At 42.6% G+C, this 18,274-nt stretch overlaps 1 protein-coding gene across 2 annotated transcripts in view; it reads left to right on the top strand.

Moving 5' to 3' along the window:
• Window positions 1–301: 301 nt before the first annotated feature.
• Window positions 302–18,274, top strand: part of DHH (desert hedgehog signaling molecule) — a 120,095-nt gene continuing 102,122 nt past the window's right edge. For both annotated transcript variants that reach the window (XM_082247103.1, XM_082247102.1), the window contains exon 1: window positions 302–832. In XM_082247103.1, coding sequence (XP_082103229.1) covers window positions 533–832 — 300 coding nt within the window. In that variant the 5' untranslated portion in view covers window positions 302–532. The remainder of the gene's footprint in view (window positions 833–18,274) is intronic.

Below are 18,274 nucleotides of genomic sequence, written 5' to 3'. Positions count from 1 at the left end.
AGGGGTCCAATCCCTCTGCGCTCTTTTCAAAACTAAAAGAAAATAGTTCTGCTTTCATGGCTAACATGTGTGTAATGTGTCCCCATTCCTCCACACCTCAGCCAGGCTGGCAGAGTCCTACTGACATGCTCGTGCACAGAGTAGTCGGGGGCGCGTGTAGAGGGTAGAGGGGCGTGTCTAGGGGAGGGTACAGTGCACGTTCCCTGTCCCTGTCCCTATATGAAGCTGACGATGGCCGGGGAGAGGCAATTATCCGGTGCTGTCACAGAGGCCGGGAGATGGAATAGAGGAGCAGAGGGGAAACCCAGGAGAGGACATGTCAGGGTGTACTTACCTGTCACAGGCTGCCCTTCCTTCCTCCATGGGCACCTACCTGGATGAGTTACTAACTTCCACCTGGAGTCCCATAACACAGTGATCCGATCTCTACTACTAATCCCCGTACACAGAGGCAGGAGCACTTACCTGGACAGCAGGTGCAGCTGGGGCTGTGGCAGCCTGAGGTGCCCGGCATGCAGTGACCGGAGGGGAGATGCCCTGTGCCCGGATCTTGGTGCTGCTCACCTGCCTGTGGCTCCTCCTGGTCCCGGTGCGGTGCTGCGGACCTGGCCGGGGGCCGGTAGGTCGGAGACGTTTAATGCGCAAGTTGGTGCCCCTCCGCTACAAGCAATTCGTGCCCAACGTGCCCGAGAAGACCCTGGGTGCCAGCGGCAAGACCGAGGGCAAGATCCGCCGGGACTCGGAGCGCTTCAGGGAGCTGGTCCTCAACTACAACCCCGACATCATCTTCAAGGATGAGGAGAACACCATGGCCGACCGGGTCATGACAGAGGTAGGTACCCAACGGGAGGTACCCACAGAAGAGCCATATAGATCATCTATAGATCACTACACATATCTGATCACCTATGTGTCCGCATGGGAGAGGATCTATCTATCTATCTATCTATCTATCTATCTATCTATCTATCTATCTATCTATCTATCTATCTATCTATCTATCTATCTATCTATCTATATCTCTATCTATCTATCTATCTATCTATCTATCTATCTATCTATCTATCTATCTATCTATCTATCTATCTATCTATCTATCTATCTATCTATCTATCTATTTATCCGCCTATCTATCTATCTATCTATCTATCTATCTATCTATCTATCTATCTAGTTATACATTATCTATCAATCTACTGTGTATATATATATAAACCAAAAGAGAAAGCGACACATGGGTCTTGAAAGGCAAACGCATAACGGTTTTATTTTGACGTTTCAACGAAGCAAAAGCTTGTCCTAATATATATATATATTTATATATATATATATATGCACAGGGAAACCCTTTTTTAACAAGTGGCATAATCAATGTGACATGCTTTACAATATGCAGGTCAACCCCACCAGATACTATCAATCCACTCTTTGGTAATTAATTACTCAATTTTACGAACTCATTAATTACTTCATTTTTTTTTATTAATTAATTACCCAATATTATTTATTTGGTAATGACTCTTTTTTATTATTAGTTAATTACTCAATTTTATTTATTTGTTAATGACTCGATTTTTTTTACTCAATTTTTATTTATTCATTAATGACACATTTTTTTTTTAAATTAAATTTTCAATTGTATTTGTTCATGACTCCTTTTTTTTTTATTAAATAATTAGCCCATTTTTATTTTTTCATTCATTACTCCATTTTTTAAAATTAAATAACTAGTCAATTTTATTTATTCATAAATTACTACTTTTTTTTTTTTTAATAAATACTCAATTAGTAAAAAAAAGAAAATCTGCTAACTTTCACCTTAACGTTATTGTGTGTCTTATTTTTTTTTTTTTACATATTGCACTTTTCCGCTGTTTGTAAATAAAGACACACAGACAACAACAAAGTTAATTTAACGTAAAACATAGTATTTTTTTTTTTTTGACAATTGAGTAATTCAGTTTACACTAAACTCTGTTTTTTGTTGTTTTTTTCCATTGAAGTATTTATTCTACATCTAAAAATGTATTTTCTTTTTCTCTTGGCCTCCTCCTTTTTTTCTGCTGTGACTTCCTGTTAGAGGGTGGCTACGTTTGTTCTCTATGGTCCCACTGTATGTAGAAATACAACCACCCTCTCTTGCTCGCTCCCGAGAAAGTTTAAAGACTATGAACTATAGATTATGGGATTTGTAGTGTGCAAAGAGCAATGCACAAGACCACAACTGATCTGCACTGCGCATTCCAAACAAACAGAAGTGAGAGGGCAAATGAGATGTTTGGAAGCTCACAAAGGATGTTGCAAGCAGGTAGAAAAACACAGCATTAAAATTATGCCATAAAGAAATAGATCAAAGCACCACTAAGTAGTGGATATGTATTGTTGGTGTTTGGAGAATAAAGATATTGTTTAGTGTAACTTTAATAAATAAAGAGTGAATTTATTGTCTTTAATGGCCCTGACATACATATAGAAATCATATCCATTACGCCACTTATAACATATTGATATACTGCAGGTACAGAGAAAAAAAGATTTTCTGAAAAATGGAACCTCCTGATAGTAACATAATTGGAGTAACCCTTATAATAACTTTAAGGGCTCACAGACCTAGTAGTTACTCTGCTCACAGTGCATTGGTGTGGGTTGGGATACAGAATAAATAAAAGAATAAAGAATGTAGCAAATTTGACACCTAGGGCTGCTCTCTATGACAAAATTATTTGTTGTTGGTGATCCGTGAAACGCTCCCTTAGATTGCTGGTAAATGGAAAGAATGCTCCTTTCATTGCTGGTCAGTGGGAAGAATGTACTTTACATTGGTGGTCAGTGGGAAGAACGTGCCTTACATTGGTGGTCAGTGGGAAGAACGTGCCTTACATTGGTGGTCAGTGGGAAGAACGTGCCTTACATTGGTGGTCAGTGGGAAGAAAGTGCCTTACATTTGTGGTCAGTGGGAAGAACGTGCCTTACATTGGTGGTCAGTGGGAAGAATGTGCCTTACATTGGTGGTCAGTGGGAAGAACGTGCCTTACATTGGTGGTCAGTGGGAAGAGCGTGCCTTACATTGGTGGTCAGTGAGAAGAACGTGCTTTACATTGGTGGTCAGTGGGAAGAACGTGGCCTTACATTGGTGGTCAGTGGGAAGAACGTGCCTTACATTGGTGGTCAGTGGGAAGAACGTGCCTTACATTGGTGGTCAGTAGGAAGAATACTTCTTACATTGGTGGTCAGTGGGAAGAATGTACCTTACATTGGTGGTCAGTGGGAAGAGCGTGCCTTACATTGGTGGTCAGTGGGAAGAACGTGGCCTTACATTGGTGGTCAGTGGGAAGAACGTGCCTTACATTGGTGGTCAGTGGGAAGAACGTGCCTTACATTGGTGGTCAGTGGGAAGAACGTGCCTTACATTTGTGGTCAGTGGGAAGAACGTGCCTTACATTGGTGGTCAGTGGGAAGAACGTGCCTTACATTGGTGGTCAGTGGTAAGAACGAACCTTCATTGGTGGTCAGTGGGAAGAATGTGCCTTACATTGGTGGTCAGTGGGAAGAACGTGCCTTACATTGGTGGTCAGTGGAAAGAATGTGCCTTACAATGGTGGTCAGAGGGAAGAATGCACCTTACATTGCTGGCAGGGGGAAAATTTACCTTACATTGGTGGTCAGTGAGAAAAAGGATCCCTATATTTGTGGCCAATAGGAGGAATTTTCCTTACATCAGTGGTCATTGGGAAGAATGTGCCTTACATTGGTGGTCAGTAGGAAGAATACTTCTTACATTGGTGGTCAGTGGGAAGAATGTTCCTTACATTGGTGGTCAATGGGAAGAATGTTCCTTACATTGGTGGTCAACAGGAAGTATGTTCTTTATATTAGTGGTCCGTTGGAAGAATGTTCCTTACATTGGTGGTCAGTGGGAAGTATGTTCCTTGTATTGGTGGTCAGTGGGAAGAATGTTTCTTATTATGGTGGTCCATTGGAAGAATGTTCCTTATTATGGTGGTCCATTGGAAGAATGTTCCTTATTATGGTGGTCCATTGGAAGAATGTTCCTTACCTTGGTGGTCATTGGGAGGAATGTTCTTACATTGGTGGTCAGTGGGAGGAATATTCCTTACCTTTGTGGTTAGTGTGAAGAATGCTCCTTATGTTGATGGTCAGTGGGGAGAATGCTCCTTACATGGATGATCAGTGGGAAGCATGACCTTACATTAATAGTCAGTAAGGAGAAGAGGAAATATTCCTTACATTGGAGGTCAGTGGGAAGAATGCTCCTCCTACAGATAGCTAGAAGGATCAAGGATCAGTGGTTATTTACATGAGTAGCAAGAATTGCTGATTTCTTTGCTCAAGGAACCCATAACAACCTCAGGAGGAACCTTGTGATTCCACAGAACTCCTTGGACTTCCAGTTAGGCTCCATTGACACTTGTGCGATTTGGGATCCAACATGTGAGACCCCAAGTTGCATGACATGTGAAATTCAATGTATTTCTATGAGAGCCGTTCCTACTGACACTACAGAAGTCGACTTCAGAAAAAGTTCCTGCACTACCTTGGTCTGACTTTTGATACAACTTTGATCCAGAGAATGTAAAGTCAGATCAAAGCTGCACCAAAAGGTGCATCAAAGTCATGCTGGAAATCAGGCGACATTGGAGACACGCTAATGTAAAAGGAGCCTTAATATAGCAGTGTTCTGGGACTAGACAAATATTAAAAATGGATTCTTCATAAAAATTAAAAAAAAAAACAATGACTTCTAAAACAGTGTTCTCCTTTCCCAGGTAATGAACCTCTGGAGGTTGTAGAACCCTTATCCATAGACATAAGATAACCATTTTAATAAACCTCTAGTTTGATGTCATTTATTCATCCAGGATAAATCGCCTAAATGTTTGTAGTAAACCAATGGCTGTGACAGACCAGTGTAACTAGAAAGATCAATATGTTGGATTGGGAATGATTCTGTTTTTTTCCATTGTACAAACATTGTTTCATATGTGTATGTTTACACGTTAGCCATGACCGCACACAGTACGCATGCACATTGCAATTTCTCTGTAGAGGAAGTCATTTGTTTGGAACCTTTGTACAAAAATGTGTCCAGAAAGTGCAGCTTTATGTCTATGGCTATAATAAAGACACCTACAGTGTATCCGGAAAGTATTCACAGCACTTTACTTTTTCCACATTTTGTTATATTTCAGCCTTATTCCACAATGGATTAAATTAATTATTTCCTCAAAATTCTACAAACAATACCCAATAATGACAATATGAAAGAAGTTTGTTTGAAATCTTTGCAAATTTATAAAAAAAAAAAAGAATAAAATCCTATGTACATAAGTGTTCACAGCCTTTGCTCAATACTTTGTTGAAGCACCTTTGGCACCAATTACAGCCTCAGGTCTTTTTGAGTATGATGCTACACGCTTGGCACACCTTTTTTTGGGACGTTTCTCCCATTCTTCTTTGCAGGACTTCTCAAGCTTCATCAGGTTAATGGGAAACGTCGGTGCACAGCCATTTTCAGATCTCTCCAGAGATGTTCAAGTCTGGGCTCTGGCTGGGCTACTCAAGGACATTCATAGAGTTTTCCCCATAGCCAATCCTTTGTTATCTTGGCTGTGTGATTAGGGTTGTTGTCTTGTTGGAAGATGAATCTTTACCCCAGTCTAAAGGTCCAAAGCACTCTGGAGCAAGTTTTCATCAAGGATGTCTCTGTACATTGCTGCATTCATCTTTCCCTCGATCCTGACAAGTCTCCTAGTTCCTGCCGCTGAAAAACATCCCCACAGCATGATGCTGCCACCACCATGCTTCACTGTAGCGATGGTATTGGCCAGGTGATGAACGTTGCCTGGTTTCCTCCAGACATCACACCTGCCATTCAGGCAAGAGACTTTAATCTTTTTTCATCAGACCAGAGAATTTTGTTCCTTATAGTCTGAGAGTCCTTCAGGTGCCTTTTGGCAAGCTCCAGGCAGGATGCCATGTGCCTTCTACTGATCAGTGGCTTCCATCTGGCCACTCTACTATACAAGCCTGATTGGTGGAGTGCTGCAGAGATGGTTGTTCTTCTGGAAGGTTCTCCTCTCTCCACAGAGAAATGCTGGAGCTCTGTCAGAGTGACTATCGGGTTCTTGGTCACTTCTCTGACTAAAGCCCTTCTCCCCTGATTGTTCAGTTTAGCCGGGGCGGCCCGCTCTAGGAAGAGTCCCGTGGTTACAAACTTCTTCCATTTACAGGTGATTGAGGTCACTGTGCTCATTTGGGACCTGTAATGCTGCAGAAATTGTTCTGTACCCTTCCCCAGATCTGTGCCTTGATACAATCCTGTCTCGGAGGTCTACAGACAATTCCTTGGACTTCATGGCTTGGTTTATGCTCTGACATGCACTGTTAACTGTGTGTCCTTATTTAGACAAATGTGTGCCTTTCTAAATCATGTACAATCAACTGAATTTAGAAAAGGTGGACTCCAATCAAGTTGTAGAAACATCTCAAGGATGATCAGTAGAAACAGGATGCACCTGAGCTCAATTTTGAGTGTCCTGGCAAAGGCTGTGAGTACTTATATTCATGTGATTTTATAGTTTTTTATTTTTAATACATTTGCAAAGATTTCAAACAAACTTCTTTCACGTTGTCATTATGGGGTTTTGTTTGTAGAATTGTTAGGAAAGTAAAGCATTTAATCAATTTTGGAATAAGGCTGTAACATAACAAAATGTGGAAAAAAGTGAAGCGCTGTGAATACCTTCCAGATGCATTGTATGTTTATCAGGAGGGTTGGCTCACTCTTCAGGCATGAACCTCCAGCCCTTTTGATGACCAATGTTTGCATAAAGTCAAACCCAGTCACTCCTGTTTATTCCTATTGAGAGGAGAATTATAAAGAGTGAAGGCGATTAGGCCATATATAGCAGAACAAGTTTTTCATTCTGCCTGATCAATGTTCTCAAGAATGATCTGCCTTTGGTCATCTGTCCCATGCCATACACGTGAGATCTCCTCATGTCATCATTGTCTATGAGCAGGGTTATGGGTTCAGATATTCCTGGAACTGTCAATGGTATGTTAGTTGTAAGGTTTTAAAATTGATCAAGAAGATGCAAAAGTGTCTTTATTTTTTTTCTTTTAAGGACGGTTCACTACACAATTTCTGCTTTCCAGATGCGTGTTTTTCATGTGTTCTGGTGAATTTTTGATGTGTTTTTATTGTGTTCCAGTGTGTTTTTTATGTCTTCTGGTGCTTTTTTCCCCTTATCTCAGTTGAGGACAGTTGTGGACATGTGCGTTCTGGTGCATTTTGCCGCGTTCCAGATTTTTTCCATATAGAAAAAAATACATGCAGGGCTGCTGTTAGAAATCACGGGGCCCCGTACAACCTACCTGGCAGGGCCCCCCCCCGCCAAAATAAAGCAAAATAATATTCTCACTAAAAATACAATAATATCATTATTAGCGGACATAAACATAACAGAGAACCTGTGTGAATAAGCCCTTTTTAATTGTTTATTACATCAAAAAAAATAAAAATTATATATTTTTTTGAATATAAAGTAGTTCTCTATAAAATGCCACATCCAGTTAATTGTATGCAAAAAAATTGGCAGAACCCCAGCTCTGCCTTTCGTAAGGCGGACTTTACTGGCATGACCAAGAGACCAAATAGTAAAAAAATATAAAAGTAAAAGTGGGGCACATGGGGAGAGGGGGGATCAGAAGCAGGTAAAACTGGGAGGGGGATCGGTGTCGGAGAAGCAATTACAGGAACGATGCCCTGTGTATGTGTCTCTCTCCCTGCAGCAGCTGAAAGCTGGCAGGAAGGGGAGAAACTGGCTTTCAGCTGCTGCAGAGAGCCGTACAGGGCTTCGTTCTGTAATTTCCCTTTGTCCGACCGGAATAATTCTCCATGCTGTTGGGGCCTGGGCCCCCTACAAGAGGTCTGGTGGTCCCCCCCTATCAGCGGCCCTGAATACATGTTTAGCTTTTGTTGACTGCACTGGTGTGAACTGTCCATGGGTTTTTGATGCAAATACTGTCCATGGGTTTTTGATGCAAAATAACAACGCAATGGACTGTATGTGGCGTGAACCAGCCCTCAATGCTGTGGATTGGCATCCTAATTTTTAGTTGATATAGAGACACATAGCTGTTGGTGATCTCTAGGACAAGAGGTCCCACAGATCATAGGACAAGAGGTGTGCGTTCTGAATTATTTTATGGCTAGTGTGGCTTACAACAGACTTGAAGTATGACTAGAAACAAAAGATAAACAGAGGTGAAGCCTCAAAATGCATCAGCCAGTCGCTATTAGAACTTCACATCTGTGATGCGACAATCTTGTTGATACAACGTTCATGTTGAGGTACCTTTGTTAAAACTTACATTTGTAAGTATGTATTTTGCATTTCTTTTAATAAAGCCGATTTTATTGAGGATAATGCGCTAGGCCGGTGCACCCTTTGTTTATCTTTTGTTTCTAGTCATTGTGACGTCTTGGGGGGGCAGCAGGGCGAGTGCTATTCTGGGTGGACAAACTATTCGAGTCTTGAGAAAAACCTATCGTGGGGCCCATATGTAAGCACAGGAGAGTGGAGTGTTTTGCTTTTTTTTGAGACTTGAAGTATAGTAAGATTGAAGGGAACTCTCCAGAGTGTTCCACAATTACACCTGATACACGGATAGAGTGGGGAAGGATATGAACCCCTGTTGGTTTTTTACTGCTATCCAAAGCTTTCTCCCTTATTTCCTGTTCTGCGGACAACATTTTACCAAGTGGGCAGAACTCTCCAACAGCAACACAAAATAGAAACACTTTTTTCTTTAATAGAATAGAGGTGGGGAGAAGCTTTGAGATGTTTTTATTTCTGTCTGTGTCACTTCCTGACGTAAATCAGTTGTCAGCATGACAGGAAGTGAAGGAAAATCCTCTCCATGCCCTGGATAGCAGTAAAATCCAGACTGGAATTCTAATCTTTCCCACTATATCCAAAACTAGAAAATATTTTTTTACTTTAGGCCCCTTTCACACGGACGGACCAATCTGGTCTACCTGTCAGTCTTTAAGATGGAGCCGATCGGACCATCCATTGTTCTCTATGAAGGGGCACCTGCTGACATCTGATCCGATCCTGTCCGCTAAAAAACGATCGATGGGGATCCGTTCCCCATCAGTCTGGTGGAACGGATCGGATGACAGCCGGAGGGAAATGGACATCCATTTCCATCCGACAGCCCATAGAGGACAGTGAGCTGAATCCGTGTCTGGTCTGCATCGGCGGAGTGGACACAGACCTATCATCTGCCTGCTCAGTGGGATCAGCGGATATATTCCCTACTGAGCAGGCGGATCTGCTGGCGGACTCTGCCAGTGTGAAAGGGGCTTTATTGTTATAAATTGTAACAGAAGAAATATGTTTTTTATTCATTACCTAAAGTTGAACTTCAGTACACTTGCAGTACGGCTGCCACAAAACTGCAAGGGTAAATGCTTGTTTATGCCTAGGGTACCTAAAAAAAGGACTTTTACTTAACTAATCTCTCACACCCCAGGGGTTAGGCTCCATTCACACCAGAGTGTACTGGAGTAGTGGGAAGAATCACTAAATTCTGGCCGCATCTCCAAAATCGCGGCAAAACACGGGACGAGTTTGTGATGCCATTTTTTCTTATTAATTAAATTCTTTTTATTTCAATATGTGCATAAAAACGAACATTCCAAACGTCCTTTCAACAAAAGGACAAAACAATATTAAATAATAAAAAATTATACAATATCCATAATAATTATCTGTTTACTTAGTATTCATAATCTCTTTATGCCAATGTATATCCATTTAGCTTAATTGATCACCGTTGTCCTGGTGTGCCCCAACCCCTTGCTCCATTGCAATCATAGATTTATTACCTCATCATACTATGTGCATCCCTCTATATCCTATTGGTAATCTCCTTGTATTCAACCATTGGTTAATGTTGATTGACACCAATTATCCCAAATTTTATTATATTTCGTTGAGCATCCTCTATGCATATACAATACTTTTTCAAATGGTAAAATCTGATTTACCGCTCTTGTCCAGTTCTTAACAGCAGGGGGCTTCACTTGAATCCACTTAACTGATTGTTTTCCTTGCCATAAACAGCATTTCTCTAAGCATTATCTTGTGATATCTAGACCATGTTATTTCATCTAATATACCCAGCAAACAGGTTTCTGGGGTCAAAGGTACAGGCATATTCAGGACAGAGGATAATATTTGAATTATTTCCTGTTAGAATCTTGATATCACTGGACAAAACCACATAATATGTATAAAGTCTGCCCGCTTAGCAGTGCATTATTTCGTAATGGCACCCTAAACGCGGTGAGATTTTGCTGCAATTGTTGAGCGACAAAATTCACTAACATCGTGGGAAAAATCGCAACGCCAAACACGCCTGGCTCTGTGCCAAAATGTTGTACATGAGCTTCTTTTATGTGTTTCTGGAGAGGAGGGAGGCCCATTCAAATGAATGGTGCCACTCCAAAAACACACCACAAAAAAAGCTAACAAAAATGCGGTGCAGCAGGTGCCACTGCAGTAGGATTAGGTGTGAATGGTGCCTAAAGGTTGTGGGATAGTCTTATAGAGTGGATGGAGCCAATTAAAGTGAGGGATTAGGTAAGTAAAAGCCCTTTTTTTACTGGTAGTGGTACCCTAGGCATAAACAAGGATTTACCCTTGCCTAGCGTGGGAAGCCCCGCTGCATGGGTATTTTTTTGTTTTCTCCGGAGTTCAGCTTTAAATATTTTGAAATGTAGATTTAATGCAAAATGTGAATGCACTTAAAGCGGAGTTCCGGCCACAAAAAATTTTTTTCAATGAACATATCCCCGGGACAGTCAGGGCTAGTGCATTCCACAATGGCTAGCCTCTGATCTGTCCCGGTTCGCACTTACCTTTTAGAAGAAATACTTACTTTTAAAATGTCTTCTCCAGCGCTGCCATCTCAGATGTGGGCAGCTTGAAGCCAGCGCGATCCTCTTCCTCTTCCGTTCTCTTCGGTCCCACGATGCACTGCGCCGGCCCCGCCGTCACTTCCGGGTCTGCAGCGTCATCCCTGCACAGCTTCTGGGCATGCCCAGAAGCTATTTAGCAAGGTATGACATGCCTGCGCCGGAACTGACGTCGGGGCCGGTGCAGGCGCATTGATTCCTGGGAGCGATGACATTCAGCTCCCAGGAATCATTGCAAAGCGGAAGTGACGGCGCGGGCCGTTCGGTCGAGGGAGGAAGTGGAAGAGAGGTGAGTATTTTCTTTCTGCAATTACAAGGTAAGTAAAAAAAAAAAAAAATACTAACTACCCATTTCTTTTTCAGGTGAGCTAGAGCAAGCGGATGGCCCAAAATCGACTATGTCGATTTTGTGGCCAGAACTCCGCTTTAAGACTTCATCTGTAAAAAATGCTACTCAGTTTTGGGCATCAGGATATCTTGCATACAGGAACATAAATGTGCATATGCTTATACATGTGTACAATTCTTCCTCATATTCTTCTAGCTGCCGGTGTTGTAATTTGTGTGTATACACTGGTCTATACATGCGTATGCTCATAAATTACTGCACTCAAAACGAAAATTTCTTTATTTACAGCTCCAAATACATCATTGTGTCAGGGGTCTTTAAACAGTGCATTGTTCCATAAGCAAGTACGCAACCCTAAAAAAATACCCTACATGGCTACAAACATGGCTTTTTTCACCCGTGCGCAAGAGGCCTAAAACTGGGAATATGAAGCTCAAGCAGCGGCAGCCAACACGTGCATTGCATACATTATGGATACGCCACACTTTATGGTGCCTGCATAGTAAAGGAGACAAAGTCACTTGGCAGAAAGAAAACGTTTAACTTTTTAGATGACTGTAAGGGTGGCAATCTTTCTTCTGCCCACCTATGTAAGCAGCATCTTTGCCATTACCCCCCAAATAATTGGTTTCAGTAAGGGTTCCCCTGAGACCGGCAAATTATTTTAGGGGTTCCTCTGGGGTAATACAGTTGAGAATGTCTGGGTTAGTTTGTATCTACAACCATTTTATGTGCTTGTTGAATGTTATCTGATTGTATATTACATACAGTAGGACAGGTGTACAAACATCAGCTGGTTGATATTCTGTGGTTGTATGTACTCAGCAGGTACTGCTTGTGTACATCTGATTGTTTGGCTGCCTGTTGGGTGATGTTTGCCCTCTCAGTGTGTTGCTTTGAACTGTAAAGGAGAATTTAGATTGTGTATAATGGTCATCAAGGCAAACTCCTGCCGAATTTAAATTCAAATAGCAATGTAAGTTACAATGCAATTATGCAAAAATTGTAATACCTAAACCTCTGATTAAAAGTGTCACTAAACCAAAACCATAAAAAAACTATCAATAAATGGTATATGCATGTATGGTGTATGTACAGTATGTATGGTGTTAATACTTACTCACTCAGTCACTATGAGATTCGATTTCTGTATTCTACAAAAAAACCTGGTTGATCCTGCTGTTCTCTACCGCCTTCTTCTGTCAACTTCCGCAATTCATCTTTTCAATTTTGCAGCTGTGGTGGCAACTCTGCACATGCTCAGTTTTCAGGGAGTTTCTATACTGAGCATTTCCTCCCTATCACATCTGAGCAGCCCATGTGACTATAGAGTCACACATGTGGGCATACAGTATCTCACAAAAGTGAGTACACCCCTCACATTTTTGTAAATATTTTATTATATCTTTTCATGTGACAACACTGAAGAAATGACACTTTGCTACAATGTAAAGTAGTGAGTGTACAGCTTGTATAACAGTGTAAATTTGCTGTCCCCTCAAAATAACTCAACACACAGCCATTAATGTCTAAACCGCTGGCAACAAAAGTGAGTACACCCCTAAGTCAAAATATCCAAATTGGGCCCAAAGTGTCAATATTTTGTGTGGCCACCATTATTTTCCAGCACTGCCTTAACCCTCTATGGCATGGAGTTCACCACAGCTTCACAGGTTGCAACTGGAGTCCTCTTCCACTCCTCCATGAGGACATCATAGAGCTGGTTGATGTTAGAGACCTTGCGCTTCCGTTTGAGAATGCCCCACTGATGGTCAGTAGGGTTTAGGTCTGGAGACATGCTTGGCCAGTCCATCACCTTTACCCTCAGCTTCTTTAGCAAGGCAGTGGTCCTCTTGGAGGTGTGTTTGGGGTTGTTATCATGTTGGAATACTGCCCTGCGGTCCAGTCTCCGAAGGGAGGGGATCATGCTCTGCTTAGTATGTCACAGTACATGTTGGCATTTATGGTTCCCCTCAATGAACTGTAGCTCCCCAGTGCTGGCAGCACTCATGCAGCCCCAGACCATGACACTCCCACCACCATGTTTGACTGTAGGCAAGACACACTTGTCTTTGTACTCCTCGCCTGGTTGCCGCAGCGCGCTTGACACCATCTGAACCAAAAAAGTTTATCTAGGTCTCATCAGACCACAGGACATGGTTCGAGTAATCCATGTCCTTAGTCTGCTTGTCTTCAGCAAACTTTTTGCAGGCTTTCTTGTGCATCATCTTTAGAAGAGGCTTCTTTCTGGGATGACAGCCATGCAGACCAATTTGATGCAGTGTGCGGCGTATGGTCTGAGCACTGACAGGCTGACCCCCCACCCCTTCAACCTCTGCAGCAATGCTGGCAGCACTCAAACGTCTGTTTACCAAAGACAACCTCTGGATATGATGTTGAGCATGTGCACTCAACTTCTTTGGTGGACCATGGCGAGGCCTGTTCTGAGTAGAACCTGTCCTCTTAAACCGCTGTATGGTCTTGTCCACCATGCAGCAACTCAGTTTCAGGGTCTTGGCAATCTTCTTATAGCCTAGGCCATCTTTATGTAGAGCAACAATTATTTTTTTTAGATTCTCAGAGAGTTATTTGTCATGAGGTGCCATGTTGAACTTCCAGTGACCAGTATGAGAGAGTGAGAGCGATAACACCAAATTGAACACACCTGCTCCCCATTCACACCTGAGACCTTGTGACACTAACAAGTCACATGGCACTGGGGAGGGAAAATGGCTATTTGGGTCTAATTTGGACATTTTGACTTAGGGGTGTACTCACTTTTGTTGCCAGTGGTTTAGACATTAATGGCTGTGTGTTGAGTTATTTTGAGGGGACAGGAAATATACACCGTTATACAAGATGTACACTCACTACTTTATTTACATTGTAGCAAAGTATAATTTCTTCAGTGTTGTCACATGAAAAGATATAATAAAATATTTACAAAAATGTGAGGGGTGTACTCACTTTTGTCAGATACTGTATATACGCACTGGTAAATGACTGCCTAATCCCTTCCTCCTCCTTCGTGTCCACTAACCAGCTAAACACAATGGGGGGGCGGTATATTAAAAGTGAGATACTGTATATACACAGTGGTAAATGATCACCTAATCCCTTCCCCCTCCTTCATGCCCACTAACCAGCTAAACACAATGGGGGCGGGATATTAAATGTAGATTAATGGAGGCTTCACCTCCCTCTTATTCTAAGACACAGGCTGGAGGGGTGTGACGCAGCCTGTGACTGGCAGAAATCCGCCCACACCATGTTTTGCCAAAAAATAATAGATTTCATTTCAAATATATATTTGCATGACAATTTAAAACAGTTTATTGTTGTTAATTATTTATTTTTACTCCGTATTCCAAAGGCGGTTTTTTTATTTTTATTTTGAACATGTGACCAGCAGCAGAGGTTTAGAAGCTTCTACTGCTTATGTTTCCCTGCAGACAGGCTGGGAAAGAGTTAGGTCGTGTAACAGCTATATATATCGATTAGTAAAAAGGTGCTTGGATAATTTTTTTAAATTAAAATAATTACAGTGCCATTATCCACATAAAGAAATAGAAGTGACGATGTAAATGAAACAGTGTGTTTAGTATCACTTTAAGGATAGTTGATGTCCTATTAAATGAGCACCTTCAATCTTGCCATACAGGTGTAATTTCAATGAATTTGGAGCATCTGTGTCACAATCTACTGTGTGGGGTAGAGGGGAGAGCTGTACTGTACTGTAAGAAAACTGATTTCTGTAGGAAGCCATCTGGCTTCGGAGAAACATTGTTGAGTCCTTATTGTTCTCTGCTGAGTGAATGGAGATAAGCACCTTCCTATGGGGAGTTTATTTGACATTCTGAAACAAATGGTTAGATTGCTTTTTTTACGTAACTGGCTAATTTTAGTTATAGTTTTCAATCCCCCCCGGCACTATTAACTCCAAATTAAAGCCCAGCTCAAAGGAACAAAAAAATATCCCTTTTAATGGGGATGTACTTGTCCTGCAAGGCTTAATTGCTCATTTTGGCTGCGGCAAAAAAAAAAAAAAAAAAGATTTATCTACCTAAACTGGTCCCTGCAGCCTCTTGTCCCCCATGCTTCAGCGGTCTAGGTTCTTGACATAATTAAGACCAAAGCAGGGTCCATAGCTCTGTATTGGACGTGATGATGCCGAGGGACAGGACGAGTAAAGTAAAACTGCTTCTCCTCTCCCCTAGAAAAAACAAGCCATTAACCCTTGCAGTGGTGGGGCAACCCTGCTGCAAAGGATAATTTTACATTTTTTCCAGAGTTGAGCTTTATCCACTTCTGGACTGGAAGATTTTCCCCCTTAATGAGCAGGCCATTTTTTGTGATTCGGCACCGCGTAAATTTAGCGAACAACTGTGCGGTCGTGCCACGCTGTACTCAAATAAAATTGATGTCCTTTTTTTCCCACCAATAGAGGTTTCTTATGGTTGTATTTGATCACCTGTGTGATTTTTATTTTTTGCATTATAAACAAAAAAAGAGAGACACTTCTGAAAAAAAAAAAAAACTATATTTTTTACTTTCTGCTATATTCCCAATAAAAACAATTTAAAAATCACATTTTTTCATCCTTTCAGGCCAATTTTTATTCTGCTACATATTTTTGGTTAAAAAAAAATTCCAATAAGCGTATTTTGATTGGTTTGAGCAAAAGTTATAGTGTCTACAAACTAGGGGAAAGATTTATGCCATTTCTATTTATTCATTTATTTTTTACTAGTAATGGCAGCAATCACCGATTTATAGCGGGACTGCGACATTGCGGCAGACTGATCGGACCCCTAACTGACATTTTTGGGGGGACCAGTGACATTACTACAGTAATCAGAGCTAAAAATATGCACTGTTACTGTAATAATGACACTGTGAGGGAAAGGGTTAACCCAGGGGCGATCAAAGGGTTAAATGTATGCCTAGGGGGTGTTTTCTAACTGTGAGGGGAGTGGGCTTGTGGAATCAACACAGAGATCTCCATGGGGAGCAATCACGAGCGCCCAGTGGCAGTTGCGGCCGCAGGCCCCGTGAATCAGCTTCCCTGCTGGCAAGTGGGGGCACGCCCCCAGAATCGCTCCCGCGGATCGCCATATAGGTACGGTGATTTCCGCAGCCGAGCCAGCCTGCCACAGTTTATATGCTGCGGCCGGTCGACAATCGGTTAAAGCCTGATTTCAGACGTTTTTTTTTTTCAGGCTTGGATAGAATCTCTGCCAGGTTTTTACTGCAGTCTGTAAAACATAGATAACAAGCGCTCAGTCTAAGACATGTAAAACTCAGGTATTAGGTAAAGGACTAGTCCATGAGAATAAAAGTCAATATAAAGTTTATAGAAGTATATTGAGGGTCAGTGGTGACGAAAAGAGCCAGGGACACTTAGGGCAAAGGAAGCTTTTCTCAGGTGTGAAAGCCAACTCTGGAGAAATAATGAACAAAAACAGAAAAGCGCCTCTAAGTGGTTTTATTACAAGGGGATAACAGTAATGACCAGTGGCGGCTGGTGCGTTGGGGGCACAGGGGCACCGCCCCCCCATCTATGCGTCCGGCCCCCTAATCTACATGCGAGGCGCCGGACGCATGGAGTTCAATGGGTTTTTTTTTTTAATCACTTGATTAGAGCCATAGGCTTCAGAGAAAGGTGGACCCGGGGCGCAGAGCAGTGTGCCCCGAGCCCACCCATCGTGTAACAATAGCGAATGAAAATTCGCTATTGTCACACGGATCCTCCTCCTGGCCAATCAGGAAGCGGGTCCGATACACATGCCATTGGCCGAGGAGGAGGCGGGAGGACTCGAGGAGACCCCGGGGGACTGAGGAGAAGCTGCAGGTAAGTCTCTCTGCATTGAAGAGGACACGGCACGCTGGTCACTGCATTGATGGGGGGCACGCTGGTCACTGCATTGATGGGGGGCACGCTGGTCACTGCATTGATGGGGGCATGCTGGTCACTGCATTGATGGGGGGCACGCTGGTCACTGCATTGATGGGGGGCACGCTGGTCACTGCATTGATGGGGGGCATGCTGGTCACTGCATTGATGGGGGGCATGCTGGTCACTGCATTGAATGGGGGCATGCTGGTCACTGCATTGATGGGGGGCATGCTGGTCACTGCATTGAATGGGGGCATGCTGTGGTAACTCTGCATTGAATGGGTGCACGCTGTGGTAACTCTGCATTGAATGGGGGCATGCTGTGGTAACTCTGCATTGAATGGGGGCATGCTGTAGTAACTCTGCATTGAATGGGGGCATGCTGTAGTAACTCTGCATTGAATGGGGGCACGCTGTAGTAACTCTGCATTGAATGGGGGCACGCTGTAGTAACTCTGCATTGAATGGGGGCACGCTGTAGTAACTCTGCATTGAATGGGGGCATGCTGTAGTAACTCTGCATTGAATGGGGGCATGTTGTAGTAACGCTGCATTGAATGGGGGCATGCTGTAGTAACTCTGCATTGAATGGGGGCATGCTGTAGTAACTCTGCATTGAATGGGGGCATGCTGTAGTAACTCTGCATTGAATGGGGGCACGCTGTAGTAACTCTGCATTGAATGGGGGCACACTGTAGTAACTCTGCATTGAATGGGGGCACGCTGTAGTAACTGCATTGAATGGGGGCACGCTGTAGTAACTCTGCATTGAATGGGGGCACACTGTAGTAACTCTGCATTGAATCGGGGCATGCTGTAGTAACTCTGGATTGATAGGGGCATGCTGTGGTAACTCTGCATTGAAAGGGGGCACACTATACTTTGATTACTTAAGGCCCCTTTCACACTTTTGTGACCTCAAAGTCGTGCAATTGTTTGCCGCATTTTTTGCCGCAAAGCAATGCCTATTAGATTTTTTTCTGTTTGCGCCCCCCCCCCCCAAAAAAAATTTTTGAGC

This window comes from Pelophylax lessonae (assembly GCF_965119305.1).
Source record: "Pelophylax lessonae genome assembly, chromosome: 2".
In the NCBI taxonomy this organism is placed as follows: Eukaryota; Metazoa; Chordata; class Amphibia; order Anura; family Ranidae; genus Pelophylax; species Pelophylax lessonae.
Note: the sequence above shows the minus strand (reverse complement) of the source record. Positions and strands in the feature narration are given on the sequence as shown.